We start from the raw sequence: 25,083 nt of genomic DNA, 5'->3' as shown, positions 1-25,083 counted from the left end.
GGAACATGGTCTAGTTTCTCTCGTGCTCTGAACGGTTGTACAGTTAGCTTCTCTCCCAATTTGTTTTTCGGAGCTTAACAAGCTTGACAAAATGCCCTTCTTGTTCCAGGTATCGTACATGATCACGGTTAGTTCCTTTGTTCCCAATGTGAGGCTCGATTTTCGTAGCATGAATGTGTCTGATGATACGAGTGGACAGCGCATTCACAATCACTTTTTTTTTCTTTGTTTATTATTAGCGGTGCTACCACTTTGGGGAACACACCGTTTGTGCCAACGTGCTCATTTATTGTCATGAATGCCTCGGGGCCTGTCTTCCTGCTGTCCGTTCCGTGTATTTGATTGCAATTTGGTTTGTTTTCTTTCTTTCTTTCTTTTGCTCTCTTTTTTGGTATTTCTTTCTCTTGTTCTTTCTTTATTCTCCCTTTCGTTTTATTCTTTTTTTGCCTCCTGCTTTTTCTCTTTCACAGCTATTGGAGCACTACAATTTCCCTTTTTTTTTTCTTGAAATTACACTTCTAACATCTTTTTGATGGTACACTGACTTGCACAAAGTGCCGAAGAGGGCTATATAATGAAGTGGTCTAAAATATAGCCTTTGTCGTTGCATATTAAGTCCTTCCTCATACGACAAGGTTTACATTAATGACCGCCCGCCAGGAACAGCCCATCAACAAAACCGAAAGTGACGTTTATAGCGGCATAATGCTACTGGAGTTTTGTATTAAAATAATCACACACCTCAATAGCAGTTTATGTAGTCTGAAATGGGCTTCTTTTCAAGTTAGAAACTTATTGGACATTCATAAGATATTCAAGCTCTGAATTACATCCGACGCAAGGAACTAAATTCTGGTGTGTCTAGCGGTCGAGGAGAAGGGGGCATTTATACTGCGTATTTGATCAAAGTTTCTGGTTATTTCTTGCATCCCTAGGACAGATATCACGGCGAAGGCGAAATGAACAAAGAGGAAAAGAGCTTTCCCTTATGCGCAGGTACAGCTGGCTATAACAGTATGAAATCGCTCCTTGTCCAAACCTTGCACGCTTGAAACTGGTGTCCCTCAAGGCTCTGTACTGGGGCCTCTTCTGTTCTCCCTCTATACCAGATCTCTGGGCTCTGTAATTACATCACACAGCTTTTCCTATCACTGCTACGCTGATGACACTCAGCTATTTCTCTCTTTTCCCTCATCTGACAAAGCCCTGATTGCAACACGCATATCTGAATGACAACTGCCCATCACCTGAGGCTTAACCTCAACAAGACTGAGCTCCTAATGTCAGGGAAAGATTTCCCACACATGGACTTTCTGGTCACTGTTGAGAACATCACTGTATCTCCTTTAACTGCTAGAAACCTCGGTGTGGTACTGGACAATCAGTTATGCTGCACCGCAAACATCACCGCGGTGGCCCGATCCTGCAGATTTGCACTTTACAACATCTGCAGGATCCGGCCCTTCCTCACAAGGGAAGCAGCTCAGCTTCTAGTCCAATCACTGGTCATCTCCCGCCTCGACTACTGCATCTCGCTCCTGGCTGGACTCCCTGCCACTGCGATTAAACCTTGCAGAGCATCCAGAATGCGGCAGCGCGCCTCGTGTTCAACCTACCTTAGTTCTCCCTTGTGACCCCCCTCTTCCGGGACCTCCACTGGCTCCCTGTATCAGCTCACATCAGATTCAAGATGATGGTACTGGCATACAAGGCAGTCAATGGAACTGCCCCTGCCTATCTCCAAGCTTTGGTCAAGCCACACAACCAAACTCGATCCCCCCGCTTAACTACCTCAGCTGGATGTCTGCTACCGCCATCGCTAAGAGCAAGCAAAGGTCGGTCAGCAAAGTCACAACTTTTCTCTGTTTTGGGAGCTCAGTGGTGGAACGAGCTCCCTGCTGATGTCAGGATTGCAGAGTCGCTCACCAGCTTCCGCAAAAGACTCAAAACCCACCTGTATAGAGTTCACCTCGACTCTGCATAGCCACCCAGCCCCTTCTGGCCACCATTGTATGTTGTACGTCCTGGCACTTAATGTACGCACTTATTGTGCGCACTTATTTATAGCACTTAATTGTGTAGCGTCTGCAGTAGCTGCTATCACTGCTGTACACAGGGAATGGCTTAGCCTAGCAATTGTTAGTACTTGCACTTGGTTCTATGAACATCTTTACTGTACTGACAGCGATATATTGTTTCACTTCTTATGACAAATGTACTTATTGTAAGTCGCTTTGGATAAAAGTGTCTGCTAAATGTAAATGTAAATGAAAGGGGCGGTGTAAAACTGTACTGCACTCAAATTGTAGGGTCATCCAACCAGAAAATACAAATTCTTACATTTTGGTGCTATTACACTTTGACATTGCTGAAACACACCGAAGCCTATAGCACAAGCATAAAGCACAAGCGTCATGCGCATCCACTTTTGTTCAGCTCCCATGTCAATAAATGAGTACTTACTGGGATAACCTTTCAGTCACCACAACGTATTTTTACTATTCACACATGCGGCTACGTGCTGGAACATTGCCGTCTTGCGTCCTTTCACACATTGCATGACAGTTATGGATGCTGGACGCCATTAAAGTCACGGACTGAGAGGAGCTTGCTTATTTCAGGATCAGTCCAGTTTACAGCTATTCTTCATAGAAGGATACTTGATCGTAAGCAAATTAAGCTCTGTTGATATTATTATCGAATCAACTGAAGAAGCATCGGCATATTAAGGGAAACTGTAGTGTATTCAAAACCATCTGCAGGGTCTGGTGGAGATGTGTGAAGTGTCTTGCGTCAGCCCTGCAAGGTGACAGCCAGCCCGTCGGGAGCACTGAGGGGTAGGTGCCTTGCTCAGGGAAACCTTGACACTCTAACTTGCAACCTTGCATGGTTACCAGCCAATCCGCTCTTCCTCCTGACCCATTGCTGCCCAACTGTCACTAGGTCTTGCCAAATTGACAGTGCAGATACCTGTTACCATGTATACAGAACCCCATGCAGGACATGTTCCTTTGCATGGTAAGACCGCATGTGTGAAAGCGGTTTAATACACCTCCGGTGGGACGACAAGGAATCAAGAAAGTTCAGCTTCCGTTAGGTTGGAGCCTTGGCGTATTTCGGCATCTGGTTCAGAAATTGTCATTGTACATGAAGTGGATATTAATAATGGTCGGAATCAAATATCACAGTTTTTGCCCTTTGAAGCAGCTCACTTGTAAAGACCACTTACTGACACTTTTTGTGGCAGAGAGGGAATTAAATGTAATTATTTTTTAATGAACACATATTATTACAGATTGAGTCCCTGAAGCACTCTTGTAATTAAGAGAAAGTATGTAACACACACACACACACACACGCGCGTAAATGAATGCACTCGTGCACACACACAGATTTATGCTATAATTGGCTGCATAAAATGTTCATATTTACAACTTGAATTGACAGATTTGTAACCAGGTTTATTTCTTCATCGTTGATAGACATGAAAGCGCTATTTTTTCGAAGCTATGCTTTACAATCCATGCTATGCCACTGTACAATATAACATTTTTTTTTTTTTTTAAATGAACACACATTCTATGCAGATAGGAGCCAGGTGTTTCTCTTCTTTTTGTTCTTTATTTTGTTGTTTATAATGTCAACATTTATAGAGCCAGGTGGATTGGTACATCAAATTCTCCCTCCACTGCCCTTCCGAGAAGTAAGTGTGTGTGTGTGTGTGTGTGTGTGTGTGGGTGTGTGCGTGTGCGTGTGTGCGCACGCATTCTGAGGGGTCCGGGAAGCTGTTCTTGGTAGGTAGGACTGGGGTTGTGAGTAATGGTGGTGGTGGATCACATCAGTGTGTGGTTGTATGAGAGCAGGACTAATGGAGGTGATGTGTGTAATCAGTAGAACCATCACGTCTTTAGGGTAAATATGTATTATATTTATATATGTATATGTATTATAGAAAGGACAAATTGCGGGGTTAAAATGTTACCCCCATTGTCAGAACCAAATCGATAGGAATAGTTCACAGCGTGCTCATTAAAGCTGAATTGATCTTGAGGGATTTCATATTCAATGTCCTTCAGCCATGATTGATGCCATCATTATGTTTCGCAAACATCAGTGCAGATGAGCTGGTGGCGTGGGGCCAGTGGAGTGGGGGGCATGTCTGGAAGGGCCTGAATGGATGCCGCCATCGGGGTCTTTATCTCGAAGCCCCCAAACATAGACTCATCTCCATACCGCACGTCTCACTCCGAGCCCTCACACTCACACACACAAGCATGCAATGTTATTGACTCTATAATGCCATGCACTGCATGTCCTGGCGGTGCTTTGTGCTCTGCGGTTCTTCCCTGACAGTTATTAACATTGAGGTCTGGTGGCTTTTTGCACGGGGAACTGTAATGTATTTATATGGTAAAGTACAGGCGTCCTTACACTCATCCTGTCCCTGTCTCATTCACTTTTTACTTTCACTCATTCAATTTCAATTCGCTCTCCCTTGCCAAGTTCCCCGGTCAACACACGATATTTGCTCATCTCTGCCTCTCGGATTCCTTTCTCGTTCCAGCCATCCCTTTTCCTGTTTTTTACTCTCGCTCTCTCGCTCTCTCATATCCGATTTCTGTCTTTCATATCCGATCTCTGTCTCTCTTATATCCGATCTCTTACCGATCACTCTGTGTTTCCTCTAATAACATGTCCTCCTCTAAATAACCTCTATCTAATCATAGTGATCACCATGTAACCAGAATCCTCCTCAGCTCATGTATTTTCAAAGGCTTAACAGCAGGGAGGCGGCTGGAATAATAACTTTGCTTCGTTGATCACATATGGGCCCGGGCCAAGGTTACCTTCTCTACACTAATCTGTGTCTGACAGACTCCACTGCGTTTTCTAGAGACAAGGGAATGTAGAAACGTCCCAGTGTTATGGTTATCTCCTCTGGCTTAGGGACATTTAAACAAAAAGCCATTATGGAACCGCCGCAAGCCATCTGATCGGGTATTGTTTTGTTTTATCAGGAATATGTGCTTGATAGACCTCTACTTTTAGATTGTCGTCGTTCTCCGACAACAGAATGACATGTCCCTTTCCTTTGTGTCGGGTGTGAGTGGTGTCTGTTGCTTCAGTTCCACCTAACTTTAACCAAAACTGAAGCCAATTTTGTGTTTTACTCAAACGCTTTCCGAGAGACGTTTCTTTCAGCAAGGTAAGGCTTGATGTTCCTTGTCCTCTGCTGAACCCGCTCCATTCATTGTGTGTATCTCCTCTTATTATTTGGATACACATTTGGTTTTCTTGCTTTTTGTCCAAAATCCCTTTCCCCCTCGTCCAATTTCTGAACACTGCCAACCCACATTATTTGGTGGCCAACTTTATGTTTGTCTGCCTTTGTTGAGTAATCTTTTCCTTTTGTTTGCATTTTGTCTGCAAACATTTCCCTTTGTATGAGCTCAATACAGAGTCCCCAACCGACTCTCTCCATCTGGTACCATATTGCCAGTCCATTGTGACCAATTCCAATTGAACCATCCTATAATATAGTAGTCAACACTGCACCAATGCCTTTCTAATGTATGGAGGAGATGATATGGGTTTGTTTCATTATCCAGTTTTAATCCATTTTCATTTCCACATACCGTTTTTGATAATGATCCGTTTGCCTTTCCCTTAATGTTTCTATGATGATATGTTGATGCAATGATATGGCAATTTCCCCTGTCAACAAAATGTTTGTGCTAACCTCTGTCTCTCCAATTTCTCTCTTCCTCCCTTCCTTGTTCCATCTGTCCTCCAATCTCTCTCTCTCTCAATCTCTTCATCTCCACCCTCTCTCCCCTGCAGTTGATCAGAGCATGTTTGAGAACTCGGTTGCCCAGCATCAGATTAACCAGAGCCCCAGGCTGGGCCAGCCCTCGGCCCGCCGCGCCACAGGCCCTCCGCAGCCCACCTTGGACTCGTCGCCCTCCGGCGGCCAGCAGAGGCTGAAGAACGCCATCAATTTGGGCAAGGCGGTCGGGGCAAAGGTACAGCACCGCACCACATACTTGACAACGGTCATGGAAGCAGTCTCCAAGGACGCTCCAGCAGCGGGCCTACGTTAAGCCTGCGTACACACAGGTCCCAGTAAAGCGGTTGCTCTAACACCGCCCAGTCCAGTCTTCCGTCTCACAGACGCGTGACGTGCTGTTCTCCCGTCCCTGACCGCAGGTGAACGACCTCCTGAGGAGGAAGGAGCAGAGCCACCTGGGGGACATCGGCGTGACGGAGGTCAACAAGAACGTAGGAGCTGTGTGGAGCTGCTTGGACCAGGTCAACCAGTCGGCTGTCAACAGGTACGGGAAGCAACCCAATCCAGATCGAATGGCGGAATCCACTCAATCCCGCAGGCAGCTGGCCACTGCATTACAATATAACCTGATACACAGCTGCAGGGCTGCTCAATTTGTTGTTACTTAAAGCCCCGTTCCGATCACAGATTCGTGGCGGTGGACGAGGCGTAATGGTTTTAGAAGGCTTCAGAGAAAGCTGCGGTGGTGCCAAATGGTTCCTTGCAGAGCATCTGAAGCTGTTGCACGGTGTCTCAAGAGATTCACCGTGTCGAATCGCAGAGTGAAATACATTCCCTGTAGTTTTTTCTCTCCGTTTTTTTTTTTCCGATGAGCCGGTGCCTTGCCAGCTGCCAACGCCTGGCATAAGTCAGTGTAAGTGCCCCCAGCTGTCTCAGCCGCTGCAATATCCACATATGCACCCCAATGAAAGGCTCCGTTTTAGAACGTTAACTTGTGATTATTTTGCAAGCAGATGGGGTCTAGTCTGACCTAAGCTTAATGCTAGGGCTTTTTTTCACTGCAGCTTCTTGCTTTTGTTGAAAATTAATGAGAGTCACCAAATGTTTATAGAATGAAACAATTCATTCACAGCTTGATAGAATCATGGAACCGTGCTCTCTAATTCAGTCAGTTCTGTGCAGACCAATGCCGACAAAATCACAAAGGGAGGACCTGAAGTCAAAACGAATATTTAGTCCGATGGAAAACCAATTCGTTTTTTGTTTAATCAGTCGCAAGACAAACAACTTAGACATAAACATTAACGAACATAATAAATCCTGTCTCATTATTACCTGGCTTAAAGACATAATTGCTTCTTTGCTTGTTTTTAAGGTCTCTTTGTGTCAGCCAATGCTCTACGGTGTTTGCTCTGGACCCAGATTGTGCAAAGTGACATAGTAACTCCTCAAAGCAAAAGGCATTACCATAAGTCAACGTGTTTCTTATTGTGTACCCTAACCTTTCAACCACAATGAAAAGGGAAATTGCATTTCTAAGTATCATCTGTTTTGCAGGCTATACCCTTATCTTCTGTCCTCTATCTCAAATATATATTTAAATAAGCTGTGAGGAGAAGCTTTTCCCAGGCTGGAAGCTTTTCTGTCATAGAAGGGAGAACACCAAAAGGAAAACTGTGCTTGCATCAAACATCAGACATGTTTGGCTAGCCTAGATGTCGGTTTTGTTAGCCAGTGATGATTACATCATTATATCCGTCAGCTCACGGGACAGATCCTGCTGAGGTAACAAGAAGTTGTTCCCTATCGCTAGGGCGATGCGACTCCGGTTCAAGACGGTGCTCCACGCAAAGGATGCGACAACCTAACATCTCCCTTCATCTCCCCTCTCTGGTACCGTCTCGTGCTGTCACTTCCTCACTCCCTCCGTCTCCCCTGCCCTTTCTCCCTGGTTCACCCCTTCTTCCCCCCCCTTTCCCGCCCTCCCTCTTCCCGCCACAGCCACGACTCCTCCTCTTCCCGGGCCTTCGACGCCTTCCCCCGGCTAGACCCCCCGCCGCCCACCGGCAGGAAGCGGCTCCCGCGCGCCCTCAAGACCACCCGGGACATGATGATCTCTTCCGACCCGGTGGTCCCAGCGCCCGACGCCCCGGACCCTTCCCCGTCCCCGTCCCCCTCCTCCCCCCTGACCGCCCCCGACCGGACGCCCCTGCTCAGTCAGGAGGCCGAGGTGGAGGCGGGGGGGGGCCCGGGGCCGGGACAGGGAGATCAGGAGGAGGAGGGGGGGGGAGGGGGAGGGGGAGGCCGAGAGGTGCGACCAGAACCAGAAGGTGAACTGGTTGACCAGCAGGGGGCAGGAGAACAACTGGGAGGACATCCTGGAGTCGGAGGGCCGGCTCGAAGCCCAGAAGCACCAGGGGCCTCCGACGCCGACCCAGCTTCAGCACTCGGTTCCGGACCTCATCCACAAGGACCCCCCGTGTGGGTCCCGGGAGGAGGCCAGGCAGGCGTCCGCTCCCTGCCCCGGGAAAGGGCACTACCGGATCGGCACGGGGGAGGAGCTGCTGCTGCTTGAGAACGGGAGCGCGGGCGGCGCCCCCTGCAGGAGCGTGGAGAGGAACGCGGACGAGGCAGAGCGCCACCCGGACCTGCTGTCCTTTGAGTAGCTGGAGTGGGACCCCAGAGGGGGGGGGGGGGGGGACAACGGCACAAAGGATTGGGGCTAGCTGTGTTTTTTTTATATATATCTGATGATACTATTATGTTTTTATTACACTTAAGCGGCTTTAAGGAGCAGTCAACCCACCCCGAGGTTACTGAAATATTTATAATCCTTGAATATGTAATTTGCCCTCCGGAGGCGGGAATGGTTGAGACCTGCCATCCGTTCTCTCTCTCTCTCTCTCTCTCTCTCTCTCTCTCTCTCTCTCTCTCTCTCTCTCTCTCTCTCTCTCTCTCTCTCTCTCTCTCTCTCTCTCTCTCTCTCTCTCTCTCTCTCTCTCTCTCTCTCTCTCTCTCTCTCTCTCTCTCTCTCTCTCTCTCTCTCTCTCTCTCTCTCTCTCTCTCTCTCTCATATCATATTATGTCTCAACCATGCAGCCCTCATTCCCGAGATGTCCACGTTTTCCGCTGTTTCATTATTGATAAGGCACTCGCTGTCAATCTAACAAGCACATTACATTGTTTTAACTTGGTATTTCTAGGCCTGCAGAAGATGTGCGTGAAGTAGAGAACATGTGGATATGTTTATCATGGGGTCAGCCCGCAGGTGTAGTGAGGGACACAGCTTTTGCTCCCCCCCGGCCTGAAGAGCCAGGCTGCCACTGAGATGTGATTATTCACTGATTTGTACGTGGCGGCCGCCCTTGTCTGAAGTGGCGTCTCACACCCCACCAACAGGCCCGGTCTTCGGGGGGGGGACCAGTGGGTCATTGGCTAGCAATCTAATCAAGGAGGCACAATGCAATCAATACATTCATGTGACTCTAACTTCCGGATTACATCTCCCGCTTGCTTCCAGAGTGCCGGAGAACACAGTGTTTACTGGACTGGACTGGCCTTGAAACTGCTAGTAGTATACGGGAGGGGGACGAGAGTTGACGAGCAGGAGACGGGGAGAGATACCAAGGAGGTAGGGTTTCATTTTGGGCGTATGGAATGACAAGACCAAAGCAAAAAAAAAATTAAAGGGTAATTTCATTGATGGGAAAGTTTTTTTTTTGGGGGGGGGGGGGGGATTTTTAATAAGCAATCTTTATGGAAAGAGAAGCATTATGGATCATATGAATTTGATTATATATTCAACTGAATCTTTTATATGGGCACACACTCTTTTCAGACATTGCTTATAATGAAATGAATACCAAAGTTAACACTCTTTTTAATAATCGTTTATAAATTTGTATGCATTTGTAAATATTATAATGTATTCTGTTGGAAGTGTGGATTAAGATCATGGTCTTGTTATTATATAATCTCAAGATCACTAAAACTGGATCCTTGTGAGGTTTTAGTGGAAGCATGTTTTTCGTACCTGGCTGCTAGCTGTTGTTTTGGGCAGCGTCTACGTTGGTGAGGGGAAATTCAAGCGTTTTGTCCCATGCCCTTGTGTGCCAGTAAATATCTGCTTATTTCTGCAATAGTACACAAGGAAATGCTTGTTTTCGTGGTGGAGAGAAGGGAATTCAATGAAATTAAAGGGTATTGAGAGAGAAAGAATGAGCCGGTCTAAAGGGCATTCACAATCAAGGTGTTTTCTTCATTGAGTACTTGGTTGCTTTTGAGCCTTGAGTATTTTCACCTTAATTTCATTTATTGATCATGTTTTGAGAGACAAAAACGGCTAACACAAAGCCAATACAAGATGAGAAACACAAAAGAACCTGCCAAAATCTTCTTGTTATTTAATATTGGATGTTTGGGGTACATGCCCCAGGATATGGCTGTCAATACAGACATATATCTGGATGGAGAGATTTTGACGTGAACATCATTCATCTTCAACTAAAGAAAGTGTTGAGTGTTTTTATCAGTTGACGTACGAACACCCAACGAAATGCACGTACACTTTGACTCTGAAAGTAAAATTTATACAATTTTCTTTTGTCTCGAGGAATCTGTATGTTTGGACCAATGTGACATATATTTGTATGGTAGCAATTCATTTGGAAGAGCATGACTAACTTTTTACTGAATCAATATAGATACTTGTATGAGTGAACTACAGTATTTTAACATCTGATCATATGAAGGGTGTACATTTTTCATCGAATATATTTTATACTGTTTGTTATTTTGTGAATAGAAAAATATTTTCTAACAAATGAAGGAATTTGATTTAATTTGAATTTATATGTTTGTAGAATAGTTTCCACGTTATCTGTTCAACTTCCATCAAATCTTTAACTTGATTTGACTTATATGATTTATTATATTTTGTGCTTTTTATTGTTTGTTAATGGATCATCACATTTTATTAGATTTGATTAATGAATGTAGACTGAATTGCTTCTCACCAGCTTGTAAACACAAACACTGGACATTTCTGTGATTATTCAATAAGAATTTTAGATTATCAAATTCAATGCAAAATATATATATTTTACTGAAACGTGATTTTCTGAAAGCTAATAGACCTAATGCTGAATGAATGGGGATACATGTATGTTAAGTATTTGTCCAATTCAGATGTTATTGTATTTTTTTATATAGTATCTCCTTGATGCTGATTTGCTCAATGGGTTTGTATTAACTGCTGTAAACATATCAAAAAATAATGAATGAATCTTTACACCTTATTCTGTGTGCTACGTGACTTTTTTGATTGGTTGACCACTGACAATGCGATGATGCTTTCCTGGCTTGCTTCCCTAATTCTCCTAATGTTTCTCATTTCCTGTCCCTTCCAGCCATGGTAGCGTATCTTCCTGCTCACGATTGTTGAACATTCAACCAAACCAATAGTATGTATCTCCATGAGGCAGTGAGGTTTTGTTGGCACAGTGAGCAAACAGACTGGTATGGCAGCTCAGCTGATAGGCAAAATACAGCCGTGTGACGGATATGCTTGTTTACCCAATTCCTTCAAATCAACACTAAAAGACACATTCAACTCGGGCACACAGGTTTGGCAAGCAAATTGAATAATTCCAGCAACACATTTATATATACAGTCCCAGTTTGTCACCATTACATTCAAAAAATGCTTCACAGGTTCACACAGTATAATTGCTCCCCCCCCCCCCCCCCCCCCAAAAAAAACCTTAAGCCGTTATATATTGTAAGAGAAGAACTTTAGAAAATCACAGAAGAAAAACCGAGGAAAGCATGACAAACGATGGATTCCTTGTATGCATTACGTTGCGGACTGCATTAGGGGGTTTAAATTCATGTCCTGCTTCAAAAGCGTCAAGGGCTCTACGCCCGTTAAAAGTAGGCCAGTGTGTGCAATGTGACGGCTGATTCCCTGGGACTCGTGAATGCCCTAATAAAGGGCTGTGTGTCAATGCACTGTGGGTGGCTTTAAAGACACTGTACAATTGGCAAACAAATGGCAAAAGAAGTGAGATAATTTGTCTGGAGGCAACCTACCAAATGTCTGGTCTCATTGGCAGCCCTTCAAACCAGTAGCCCTTGTAGTCGTCGCCAGAATGCAACACACTTTGTATGCAAACTTCATTCCAGGGCAATGCATTAAGTTGTGGCTTCAGTGCTAAATGGAATGTGCCGGATATAAATGCATTCACAGTATTTTGTATTCACAGAATGTACCCATTGATCTGGGAATTGAGCCCGCCGGTCAGGGTCTGCCCTCCGTGATCGTCACCGGTGTGCCAAATTTGCCACTGAGACGCCCTGGCTTGAGAATGACAGGGATAGGAATAATTATCCCTATTGTGATTTCATACAAACTAATGGCCGCTCTGAGTGGGAGCACATTCATGAGCTGAATTATTAACATATATTTAATTTATTAGCAGTAGGTCCTCATCTCCCCCTTCTCTTTTCACCTGCGCTCGCGTGCACACACGCACACGCACACGCACACGCACACACACACACAAACACACACACACACACACACACACACACACACACACACACACACACACACAGATGGTGGATGAAGAAAAGAGGAGAAGGGGATTAGTACAATTCAGCTCAGGCAGAAAGAATACGGTGAATGGAGATGAGTGGGGTTGAATGCCAAAAGGGTAAAAATAAGAATGAAACCGTTACAATGAAAAAGGTGGTAACCAAGGAGGACTGTGGAGCGTAAAGACACGATTTGTGTTATTCAGACGGTGTTTTTCTAGGTGTGGCGGGCAACATGCGTGAAGTACTGAGATGAGTAAAAATAAATGAGCCGGTACCCCTTCATGTCCCATCGTATGTATTCTTCATGATAAAGGAGGTCACATTTGTTACCCAAATCCGATGCCATGGCTTTTCAGTCCAAGCACTGGAACTTTGTTGCTGTGAGCATAGATACATGACTGTAGCCCCAGAGGAACACAGGCGTTTCACGCACTAATCTCTAAAAGTGCATGATGTTTTTTTCTCCTGTTTCAATAACAGGTCTTTCTGGTCAACACAGGCTGCCCTCTGTTTCAATTATAGCAACACCTTCAATCCCTAATCACTGTGTTCAATAGGAGGGCCAAATCAATTAATGATGCCGCTTTGAATTAATTAGTTGCTTAAAATGTCAAGGAGAATAGCCTTCCTCGTCTACATTGTCTGTTGTTTACAACAGGTGTGTTGTTTATTTCTTTACAGAGGTAGTGCTCAGGCTTTCCCGAAGGAACAAATTCATACTTTTTGCTTCATCAACCCAGGAAGGGAATTTGACGTGCAACTAGTAAAAAAACATTTCATTTAGACTATCATTCTTGGTGCTGCTTGCTTACTGTCTCATCTCTCAGACTGTCCCATCTCACAGACCGTTCCTCTGCAACCTCACAGAGAAAAGGCTTTCCGCCTCCCAATGCATCCCCTTCCAGCTGGCATGGGGCTCTTATCAGGCCTATTGATCCCATGTAGGGGCTTGATAGCAAAACAACATTAATAGCAGGTGGTTTTCGTGTGTGTACTTTGGTCAATCCATTTCCCTCATACCATGGTAGACAAGGTGGTCTTCCCTAGTTCCTAGTTGGCTTTAAACCCCTGTTCTCTGCACACCTCTCCATGGAGGGCCATTCGTTCTCCATCCTATCATCCTTTACACCAGCAGTCCCAAAAGGTTTTGAGGCTAAGGCACACCCCGATCCCAATCAGAAATTCAAGGCACACCAATTTAGATTTGTGGTGCATGATGAAGATATAATAGTAAGCCATGTCAGGATTATGAATGATGTAATCTTGGATCCCGCAGTCAAACTATGTAACAGCATAACTTCTAGAATGGCCTAGAATTAGGCCTTGGTTACTGTTTTGTTGTGATATTCTACTTAAAAAACAAGTTGATGAAGCCTTCAGAAGGGGATTTTTGAGTGTATTTCTCTGATTTTAAATCTTTACGGACACATTTTACAGGTTTACGACTGCTGGCAAAGTTTGTGTTCGCCAATTACGTGCTTAAGGTGTAAAGTGTAAGATTACCCCACTTTAAAGCTGTCACTACATATCTCTCTGGGCAGTGCTACTTCTTCATCCTCCGATGTTGGACTGCGGGGCAGGGCTGATGTTGCAGCGACGGCACTCGCCTCCTGAGGTTAAAGTTGTATTATGAGTTGCTACGGGCTGGTACTACCTGGGCTAGAAGCTTACTCCAGCAAATATCTCTGGAACACAAAACATAGAGATCTTTTAAATAAAGGAAAATATATATATATATATTCCTTCATTGTGTTGTTAATTGTTGTTCCTTTTTTAAAGTAACAATCATACACGCCTCCCCAGAAGCGCCCCATTCACCCAGATCTGAGCTTGTCGGCCTTCCAACTTTGGAAACAAATTTTAAAAATCGTCCTTGTGTATTTTTATTTCACAGTGAAAGTAACACAACCATCTATTCCTGGACACCTTTCTAATACAAAAGAGACAGATTGAGGAGGATGACGGGCATATGAGTCAAATATTTTCGACCCACAATGAAAAGGCTGCACTATATATATTTTTTCCAAAGCACATCTAAGTACTAATGTCTGGCACTCTGTGTGTCATCCAGAGCAGAGATTGGAAGCCTTTCAACACCAAAACAAGGCCTCCTTTATGAGCAGTACAGGCTTGTGAGGTTGTGTCCCTGTAAGAAACAGGGAGATGTAATGTAGCACTGGGACAGGGTTCAAGGCAGATTGGTTACAAAATATAGAGGATTTCAGGGGAGTATCCGACATTAGGTCGCTGGGATGTACGCTTCATACTGGAACTGTTATGTAATGAACCTGAAGGTAGCAAGAGTGAGCTTTGCCTTCTGAAAATGCACTCATTGTAATGAAAGACTTAAAAATAATTTTCACCTTGATGAAAAGCATAGACATTTTGAAAGCATTGCACCAATAAAATCACCTAAAGGTTTACAATTTGTATTGATGTGGGACATTTTTAATCATCCTGTTTCAAGGTAACCTGAGATTGGGGGGAGGGGGTGTACCTTAATCAATCTCTCACACGCACACACAGGATATCTTCAGGCAAAGTTAAACCTTCCCTTCTAAAAATGCACCAGTGATTCCACCTTCTGGGCAAAAACGTGTTTAGTTTAAAGTGTCAGGTCAATACAATATTGTTACTTTAAGGGTTGTATATTAAACCATTGTGTAAATCCTGAAAGGGTTCTGGATTAAGCTCGCAAATCAAGACGAAAATAACTTGCCTCCTTTGGATGGATCATACTTTTATTTGCACATTTCTGTTGAACCCATTCATACTACGATCGTTAGGCCCATTGGGAGACTGCGCTGAAAAACGATATCACCTATTGGGCCCTATTTTAACGGTCTGAAACGCAAGTGAGAAGCGCGAAAAGGAAGTAACTTTGTGGGCGGATCTCTGGCGCTGTTGCTATTATACCGGCGGACAAATGACTCTTGCGCCCGACGCAAATCTTATAAGGATTGGTCTGAATACCTGTAGGTGTTTTGTGCGTGACATGCAAATGCAATAAACCAATGAGAGTGCCATCTCCCATCCCCTTTAAGAGCCATGAGCGCATTTTAATCTGACGAGTTGATATTTTGACAGTGTCCGATGAAACCGATGAATCACCGCACGAATTTCAAACCTCAAAAGGCTCAGTTTATGGCCAAATAATATGGCCTAATTCACAAATGGAATAGCGTTTTCTTCTACAACTTCAGAAATACTGAGTCGTCATGTAAATTTCGCCCTAAAACAAGATTTTGTTTTGGAAGGCTGGGATATGCTGTGAATAAACTGCTTTGCTCGAGTTTATTATAATTATTTTAACGCATGGCATAGCCTACCAGTGTTCCTTCATGCAGCCCCTATGAAAAAAAATCCACATCATATTTCACTTAGACAAATCGTTTGCATGTCTGTGCTGTGTTTAGCCTACTGGTGTGTAAGCTTATGTTGCAGTTCCGACCTGCTATGGTACGTCAAAATAGCAACACCAACTGCGCTATCCGCTAGTCTCATGTTCTTTCGGTAATTTGCGCAACTGCTTTATCGATGTGCATAATTTGCGCCGGAACACGCTTCTGCTTTTTGCCGACACGCCTCAGTGCGCAAGTTTAGTGGCGCGAGTTTGCTGCGGGGGGAAATCAGCATGCAACGATACATACGTTGGTACTGTATAAAGCGCTGGGTGCATGATAGGGCCCATGGTGTGTGAAGGGAATGTAAAGCACTTATGTTGTGCTACACTGCCTCCTGTTGGGAAGAGGATCGAACAACACCCTTTGCAAGCATATTTGAATTGATTAAATAAAAAGTTGGCCTACATTAAGCCCTCAGCAGTCCGATTTGAGATACAAATAAAATACAGATTCTTGAAATAAACAAATGACCATAGGGGATGGGTGTAAAGTATAACTTTATTGTGCAATAGTAATAAGCCCAACAGCATGACGGAGCATTGTTGTGAAAACTGAACCAGGGTTGATTTACAGGAGTGGTTGTCACGGGCCCATATGACCACATGCCTCGTACACAATAACATTTCCCACACCGTCAGATAACTCCTCTGCTTTGGTTTCGTTCCATCTGGTGCACGTCCAGAACCAGGGTTAAACATATTTAACAATAAAAGAAAAATAGGGGGCCATAATGACTCATTTCAAAGAAGCTCATCTTTAATCTATTAATTGGTGTATAAGGTCTGGAAGATATTGTAACTAGCAACACAGTCTGGCTCATTTTCCACCCAATTTGTATTATCTGGGTGCAATGGAGAATAAGGATTGCATGTTGACCAGAATATTACAAGACCCTTGATTGCAAATGTTAAAAAAGGTCACAAAACGAAAACCATGGACATTCCAATTTCATGCCGTCACAATAACAGGAGGGGATTAGCCAGGTTTTTGGTTGGATATAACCCATTGAGTGTTTAGTGTGCAAACAAATCATGTTGCATACATTAAACAGCCACAGATAATTCGGCAGTGTGAGAGTACCCCTTGGTCGAGTTTGTGCAAAGAGTAAACATTTGTGCTTTTCCAAAAGCATTCAGTGGAAATGGGCATCAACCAGGTGGCATTCTGAACAGTCCTGATTAGGAAAACAAATCATCTTGGGGCCCTACTGAAAACTCACTTAAGGATGTTGCATGTTTAAGTAGTGGTATAAATGAACAGAGCCATTGCTCTGTTGAGCCATGTTGAGGAACAAAAATAAACTTTCACAATATACATTATGGTGCCCTTTTGCAATTCATTTTTGCCAAATGACTTCACTCCATTTGTGCAGTGTGCTTCTTGTACAAGGACATAGCTTGCTATTCCCAAATACGAATGACCAGGAACTGTCCAACTCGTATCGATTATTCAGCTCCTATTTGAAATCACAACCGCCTCACACTTTTTCAAAGCTTACATTTAAACCACACACACACAAAATCACTGTTACACATCAATGTTGAAAACGGTATGAGGTCAGATGCAATTAACAAATGTGAAAGGTACAACCACTCAAAACAAACATCTAATGGTTGGAGAAAAAAAATAATAATAAGCTTGGGAGTGTGAGAAAGACCTAAAGCAATTCAGGTTCTGTGTTACTGCAAAGTTTTGCAAAGAGAAAGTAACACATTTAGGCCAATCAGAGACAATTATAATACTATTGACATGCCAACCCGACTGCCAGACCTTCACCCTAACCCAATTTTTTACTTGGTCATTAATTCACCTTCCCCATCCAACTCATCTGCCGTTATCAGATCATCCAGAGGCGAATATAAACAGTCTTGCAAATGGCAAATTAAACTGTCAATGAGAGTAGATAACAAAGGTGACCCAAAACAGAACAAGGGCCCATTCATTGCAGGCATACAAGTAATAGACAAGAGGTTTGCCTTGAATCAAGATAGTATCCACATTAGAGTTTTAGTACATTTTCAGTGACTGTTTTAGCAGCTGGTTAACACATTAACCCTGACACTTCCGTTGAAGTGGGTTGATAACATGGCAGGAAAAACGACGGGACTTTTCAGACCCATGCACCACAGATGCCTAAAGAAAATGGTGGTTAAGCTAAAAAAAAAAGTGGTTAAGCTCAAATCCAACTAAAGCTCTGTACCAATTCAAGCCTTCAAACATGGATCATTTTATGGGATGATTCCTAACCTTTTCACATGCTTGAAAAAAAAAAAAAAGTGGTACTTTAAGAAAAGCAAGCTACAATAGATCCTTTTTTTTCCCCCTGCAGTAACACAAAAGTGTTCAATACAGAGTATTACAATAGCCATCAAAGGAGGGAATCATTTTCAGAAGGGTATTTGATGCATGACTTGGCTACAAAACCCCTCCAAGTACAGGGCAACTACTGGCAGCAGTAGTTTTGGTTAGATAGCTGGCTTTTTGGGATTCAGAGGGCACTTATGCAGCTCACTGATTGTTGCCCTGGGCGAGCAATCACTCAGAAAGAAAATAGCAGGTTGAAAGACGCTGATGGAATGCATTATTTATTAATGGAAAACACTCATGTTTCTTTTGAATCGGCCATCCAGACTTTATGGTGACATACTCAAGGTGGCGATATTAAGATTATTTCTTGACAAAGAAAGTCAGTTTTAGTCATCGTCGTGTGCTTCAGTAAAATCATCTGTAGGCCCAAACACAGCCACCAGGGAGAGTATAATATTCTAGAGAGGTTGTCCATTTTTGGTTATCCGAGAGATGGAAAACATAATCAAGAACTCCCGTTTCTGAACGGCATAAAATGCAATCCAACCATCCCAAGGAACATTAGCTTTAGTTTTGGGAACTTTATCAGCAGTGTGTTTCAATATAAGAATATTGCTTTGATTCTTTGGCTCAGGTTTGGTATACCCATTAGGGACTTTGTCCCACAGTCAGTAAAGACCAATACGCTGTACTTTAACCATGTGGTCATTTAAGGTGACAAAATACCAAAATTGAAACCCAAATGCTTGAATTCACAACATAAGCGCAAGCCCATACTCGCTGCAAAATTCCCACTTTAAGCACAAGGCTAGCGAACACACCAGGAGAATGACAATCGTACGAGCAATGACTGAGGTCAATTCAGCCCTCCAACCATAAATATTAAATTACACCAACACATTCATACACAAGTGCTCAACTACAGCAAACAGACTCTGGCATGGACCGCAGCTCCAAGTCAGATCCTAGGGTCATGTTTGATACACAAGCCTGCATATACCTGCATCATCCTCCAACGCCTCCATTGATTTTTTTATCAGAGATTGATAACATCTAATGTTATTAACTTCTACGGATAATTGTGTCGTCACAGAAGTACTGGACGGATGACGAGCCCTCCCTGCTGTGCAACGCCTCTCCAGTAGGTTGCACTAGGTTCTAGTGGGGGCTTTAAATATGGGGAAAGTCTAAACACAGGGAATCTCGGAGGACGTTAACTATGCTTCTCGCATCCATTTTACTGAGCATGGAATACAATTAAGAACAATTTAACATGAAGACACATGTTTCACACAATCATGGCGGAGTAGGTGACCTTTGGGGGAGCAGGCACTCAGTGGCTGCACTGGTAAAGGTAGCCCCTCTTGTAGGAGCTGCGCGGGTAGAAGGTGGCCACCACAAACTTGCAGTCAAAGGTGCGACCGGTGAGCATTCTCTGGGCTTCTTTGGACTCTGTGGAGTTTGTGTACTCCACAAAGACCTGACGAGGGATTAAGAGACAAGAGAAGGACAACGATGAACAACTGGGAGGGATGGGGTTATGTGGTCGATGGTTGTCTGACAGATTGAGCTACCTGTCCTTTTCCCGGGTTCTCCTTGGGGATCAGCACGGAGACCACCGAACCATACTTCTGGCACTCCTCCTTCATGTCCTCCAAGATATCTGCCAAACAAAACCCTTTAAAAAAAAAAAACACACTGGCGATTCTGAACAGGTGCTGGATAACACAGTAACGCCTTGTACTCTTAATAGGGATGGCGCGACGCGCTCAAGGCAACTTTACTGCAACAAAAAGTTACATGGAAGGATTCAAGATACTATCGCTAGCCAAATCCCCACATTAATTGGTGTGACCCAATACCCCAAAACTACCAGTAACAATTAACACAGGCAATAGCATGAAGTGGACATATTTAGGCGTCAATTTAGGTCAATATTTACATCTTGTCCCACGTTCATTTATTTTTACTTTGTGCATTGAAGTTACGATTAAGACAGGGATCAATCCATATTTACTATGTAACCCACTACATCACTTTTCATGCAACAAAAGTCGGGTCAGGGTTTGGTTTCCCTCTGCGCCTACCCTCGTACTCGTCCTCATTGTGCAGTTGTGTGTCGTCGATGAGGTTGAGGAGGCGCAGGACGGGAGACGGCAGAAGAACCAGGTCTTCAACGTGAGGAGCTATCAAAAATAACAAGCATGAGCTTGGCCACAAAGTGGGGACATGATGTGAATTGTCTTTTAGCAGCCAAACCTACCAAAGGGAATGCTGAAAAACGAATTCAGCAGGGCGGCTTCAGCAGTGACCCGGTCCTTTGGGTCTTTGCAAAGCATACTGCAAATTATACAAGGAGAAAAAGTTTAAATATTAAACAGTATTATCAAGAGCAGTGTAGACCCCAAGATAAAAGCACAAAAGAAAACGACACTAAGTGTCGAAGACTCGGGTCCATTACTGGTTCATTTAATGGAACGTATTGGTGGAGTGAAAAGGATACCTTTTGATAAGGTCTCTGAGGTGATAGATGGGGATGGCAGGCCACGCCATTGTCTTGCTGGCAAAGATATGGTCTACAATGGCTGCATTGTTTTCCTGAGAGAAATGATAATCATTTAAGCATGCTTTACCATTGCCAGTATTAAAAAAAAAAGAACTTTTCATTTTTAAAAGGCAGGCATTACTAATAAGGTTTAAGGTAATATATGCCGTTTTAAATCCCATGGGGTTATAACACACCTCCCACTCTGGAGAGTGGATAGTCTCTTTGAGTTTCATCCCAGAGTACATCTCCAGGAGCACGATGCCCAGACTCCACATGTCCACGGCCGTGGAGCAGCCCGAGTCCCCCTCGGCCTCCAGCCCGGCCCGGGCCAGGCTGTTCTGGAGCTCTGCCTCCGGGGCGCGGTAGCCGTCCGTCTGGATGTACTTTACGTCCTAGGTGAGGAGGGAGACGCTTAAGAGGTTAGGTTGGACTGAGTCGGAAACCACAAGCTGGTCCTGGGACTGGATGCAGAGCTTTAACTAGGAACCACTCACAGCTTTCCTCAAGCCCTTCATTAACCAATACAGTCCGAGCTTCTACTTTAACTGCATTGATGTAGTGGAATGATCACTTGCATATGCTTGGGGCAATGATTAGAAGTGGTTTTAATGTAATGGAATGAAGTGGCCCAATCTTTGCCCCCCCCCCCCCCCCTTCTTAGACGAGTCCCCCATACCTGGTGTCCGTCTTTAAAGCTCAGTCCAAAGTCGATGAGTTTGAAGCACTCGTCATCTGCGCTCCAAAGGATGTTGCGTGGCTTGAGGTCTGCATGCACGTAGCCCTCGCCGTGCAGGAAGGCAAGGGCATCCAGGACGTCGCGTGCACAGTGCTGCACCATCCACATGGAGTGGCCTTGTCTGGGCCTAACACTAATGGAGTTGCAATGTCGGGAATAAAGAGCAACGTCCTTGGCTTTGATACATTACAACCAAAATCCAGGCAATGAAAATGTATTGTTGTAAAATCCATTCTTTATCTCATTAAGCGCTAGACAATAGTTCAGTAGTATACCAACTGCAATAGAGAAATCTAGTGACGGAGCAAAGAATAAACAAGGGAAAATGGTTTCTGGGACCTCAAACTGAAGTTATGTACCAAAGGCCATTTAAGAACCAGCATGTCAACTACATCATTTGAATATTTTTTGTTTTATGTGTGAAATCCTGCATTAACCCTTTTAAGGTAACAGCAAGACAGTTACTGGGATTCATTACTAAAATCAAGAGCTTATTATTTGCTCAAATCAAAAATTATCTTCATCAACTGACACTGGGATGCACTTAGACTCACAAGTAGTTGTATTACACTACAGCAACCACTAAACAAAGTTCACACACAATGCATGCATACCTTCCACTGCCGCCTTCGGTGCTAGAGATAATGGCCTGGGTGCTGCCCCTCACCAACAGCTCAGAGACACTTACATCCAAGAGCTCTAGCAGAAGACAGTGTGTGGGCACCCCCACACAACTGTGATTGGTGAACACGCCATACAGAGTCACTGAGGATCGGAAAGGAGAACGAAACACCTCTTAGGAGAAAAAAAATGTATCTGGTGCAAACCAAATGTGCCCTTATTTTTAGGAATCATCATTTCCTTTGAACTCATGCCCCTGACATTGTTGAACGGCATGTATCGAACGTATGACCGAAACAACCAAAAGTTCCGTTAGTTACCAATGTTCTTGCGTCCCTGTATGTCTTCCAGCACGGACCTCTCCTTCTGATACCCGTAGTCTCCTCCCTGTCCGTCGGCCTGGAACTCCTTGACGGCCGCGGTGGTGGCTCTGCCGGAGCTCACCTGGTACACCGAGGCCGACACTCCCTGGCCCAGCCGCTGCTCCACGTTCCACAGCTCCCCGAAGATCTCGAATAGCACCGGCTTCATGCTCTGGTCCACACTCTGCTGCTGCGACGCCATGGCACCTGGACTGCTGCCGGACCCTGACGGCGGTACTTTTCCGGCCGTGTCGGAGCTACACTGGGCCATTGGTGACAGCAAGACGCGCACTTGAAGAGCCAGCCAGCTAATTCACAGGTGAAAGCAGCTGTGGGAGCATTGTGCGCCGGTCCAATGAGCGGGTGAATGGTATACCGGTGCGTCAGCAGCCACCAATTAGCACTCGGACGACTCCATAAGCTTACAATAACCAGACACAGTGCAGTCGTTACGTATGTGAATTTCAAAATACTGGCGCTGTCATGAAAAGCTTCTGAAAGTCGACTGATACGACAGTGAAGCTAGCTCTGAGTGTGTTTTGGTGACGTTAGCTAACGCTACCACGCAGAGGCACCGAAAACAATTGGCAATCCTTAACCTGACACTGTGGATCGATATTGTACAGTAGGCTACACAAACTAGAAATCCTAGCGGTCCGTTTGTAGCTGTAGGAAAAGTTTCAGTTCTTCATTGAGTCGATGTGCAGCCGGCTGAGCCAGCTTGTTGTTGTTTTCACACCATCACTTCCGGTGCTTCTTGAGTCATTCGACATTTCACTAAAGCTTTTAAGGCATACTGCCTCCTTCAGTTCCGGCGTGTTTTTGTCATTAGCCTTTATAATAGTATTCATGTTTCATGTTTTCGGTGTAAGCATAATGTCAATAAAAAGGTGTGCGATATTTTTTTAAATCAATTTAGACCTATACGTTTCAGGATAGATTATACATCTTGGGGAAGTGGGTCCTTCCAAGTTAGATCTGAACAAATCCAGTAAATAATGATGGCATCTAAAAAGAAAGAAATTAGAAATTGTAGTCAAGGAAACAATACGAGTGGTTTCTTTGAGTTGTGTACTATGGAAAAAATGAATACCAACAATAAACAAATTATTAATCCTAAACCAAAACAGATGTACTTTAGCTAAACAAAATGTTTCTCCTTGTCTCAAGAAGAAACATAACCTTTTTTTCTTTTTATTGTCTAATAATAATTCAAAAAGAGCCTTTGTGAAATGCTTGGAAACTCTGATCAGAGATTAACCTTTTCATTACCTAAGTTATGTCTACGAGGCACAGGGCATGAGCTGGCGTCTGGAGAGGGTCTCCACCGGGGGTGGACATACAAGACATTCCCCAGAGAAGCCTTGGGGTTGATGGGACTCTAAAACATGGGGGTCGGGGCACTGGAAAGGCCGGAGGAGTGCTCGTGATCATGAGTGCAGATGTATGTGGTTGTGCTGATCAGTGCTGGTCAGCGCCTCCCTGGTGGGTCTTGTCGTCATGACCTGCTCATGACCTGCTCCTCCACTCATCGTGTGACATCATAGATGGTAAATGGTCTGCATTTATATAGCGCTTTATCTGTAACCAGTGGCCACCCAAAGCGCTTTACAATATTGCCACACAATCACCCATTCATACACACATTCATACACCGACAGCGGAGTCAGCCATGCAAGGCGACAGCCAGCTCGTCGGGAGCAGTTTAGATATCAGATATCAGACGTCACCTCTGATGGTGGCCTGTTTGTTAGCACCATCGCTTCTCTCTTGAGAAATTGTTGTGGGAGCATGGAGTGTTATTGTACGATGTGAGTAATGTCCAACCGATGCCTTTGTGCTTGCGGGAGGAGAGGTGTTGTAACAGAAGAAGTAGCGTTAAAGCCCAAAGCTGAAAATTGTAGTTTTACCTATATGTTCATGTGTCAGGACATTTTTCAATAATATTCAACATTGATAATCAAGTGTTTCAGTTTATGTCAGTTTACTTTTAGCTTCCATTAGATGTCCTCGTTGTTCCCTGTGTCTATAATGTTCCTCACCTGTTAAGAGCCTGTTTTAGATCTCCCACTCCCTTTGTTCCATGCTCAGTGTATGATTTATGTTGGCTTGCATTATTCCCTAAGCATTGTTATGTTCACTTTATGAGGTTTTCTGACATTAATATGAGGTCCCCTAGCCTGCCTATGGTCCCCCAGTAGCTAAAAATGGCTTTAGGTGTAAACAGAGAATGTCTAATATGAGACGGGCTCTGGTTGTATGATGTTGAATGTTACATTTCCTTGTTCAAGTTTTTTTTAACTAATTTTGAATGTTATATTTTCTATGTTAAATCCCAAATAAATTGTTGACATTTCTATACGAAAGCCGGAGACTCCATCATTAAATGTATTCGTTTTCGCCATTATTCAGCTTCTTCTTCTCCTCCGGAAAAACACGACCGCATTGCATTGTGGTATACGGGAGTAACATGTAGGGTACATCGTATGTACCCTATTTTAAGTCCACTATATAGTGCCCTATATAGTGGACCACTGAGAATTCGAACACCCTACAAAATGGCGTGCACCCTATTTAGTGCACTACATCCATGATAGGGAACGATTTCGAACACAGCTGGGTTGGACTGCGAAAGGGTCGACGCATGATGCCGTCATCATGGCCCCTTCCTGCTCTACGGGAGCGGCCAGGGTCATGCACGCCACGCACGCTAGCGACAG

At 44.2% G+C, this 25,083-nt stretch overlaps 2 protein-coding genes and 1 long non-coding RNA gene across 4 annotated transcripts in view; 2 read left to right on the top strand and 1 right to left on the bottom strand.

Annotated features, from left to right (window-relative positions):
• The window catches only part of LOC132469563 (uncharacterized), a 241,675-nt gene that overhangs the window by 185,485 nt on the left and 31,107 nt on the right, over positions 1-25,083 (top strand). The window lies entirely within an intron of this gene.
• Positions 742-11,085, top strand: LOC132468893 (uncharacterized protein C1orf226). Its single transcript, XM_060066726.1, has 4 exons — positions 742-5,206; positions 5,842-6,023; positions 6,208-6,332; positions 7,790-11,085. The coding sequence occupies exons 2-4, from the start codon at positions 5,853-5,855 to the stop codon at positions 8,361-8,363; spliced, it is 870 nt and encodes a 289-aa protein (XP_059922709.1). The 5' UTR covers positions 742-5,206; positions 5,842-5,852; the 3' UTR covers positions 8,364-11,085.
• uhmk1 (U2AF homology motif (UHM) kinase 1) lies at positions 16,268-23,164 on the bottom strand. Of its 2 annotated transcripts, none has more exons than XM_060066522.1 (9): positions 22,322-23,164; positions 21,995-22,145; positions 21,321-21,513; positions 20,839-21,036; positions 20,600-20,694; positions 20,360-20,436; positions 20,184-20,282; positions 19,671-19,759; positions 16,268-19,576 (listed from the first exon to the last, which is right to left on the bottom strand). In XM_060066522.1, the coding sequence occupies exons 1-9, from the start codon at positions 22,632-22,634 to the stop codon at positions 19,430-19,432; spliced, it is 1,362 nt and encodes a 453-aa protein (XP_059922505.1). In that variant the 5' UTR covers positions 22,635-23,164; the 3' UTR covers positions 16,268-19,429. The 2 variants fall into 2 exon arrangements, with proteins under 2 accessions (XP_059922505.1, XP_059922504.1); XM_060066521.1 differs by having other exon boundaries at positions 19,671-19,774; positions 22,322-23,096.

The sequence above is a fragment of the Gadus macrocephalus genome, chromosome 12 (genome assembly GCF_031168955.1).
Source record: "Gadus macrocephalus chromosome 12, ASM3116895v1".
In the NCBI taxonomy this organism is placed as follows: Eukaryota; Metazoa; Chordata; class Actinopteri; order Gadiformes; family Gadidae; genus Gadus; species Gadus macrocephalus.
This window is presented reverse-complemented; position numbering and strand designations above follow the sequence as displayed.

Bases quoted from the DNA above. Each gene is read 5' to 3' on its own strand.
- uhmk1 (XM_060066521.1), bottom strand. From the start codon at position 22,634: ATGGCCCAGTGTAGCTCCGACACGGCCGGAAAAGTACCGCCGTCAGGG. The intron at 20,283-20,359 runs GTAGGTTTGGCT...TATTTTTGATAG, and splicing joins GTTTTTCAGCATTCCCTTTG to CTCCTCACGTTGAAGACCTG. The intron at 19,775-20,183 runs GTAGGCGCAGAG...TTTTTTTTAAAG, and splicing joins CAATGAGGACGAGTACGAGG to GGTTTTGTTTGGCAGATATC.
- LOC132468893 (XM_060066726.1), top strand. From the start codon at position 5,853: ATGTTTGAGAACTCGGTTGCCCAGCATCAGATTAACCAGAGCCCCAGG. The intron at 6,024-6,207 runs GTACAGCACCGC...CCCTGACCGCAG, and splicing joins GCAAGGCGGTCGGGGCAAAG to GTGAACGACCTCCTGAGGAG. The intron at 6,333-7,789 runs GTACGGGAAGCA...TTCCCGCCACAG, and splicing joins AACCAGTCGGCTGTCAACAG to CCACGACTCCTCCTCTTCCC.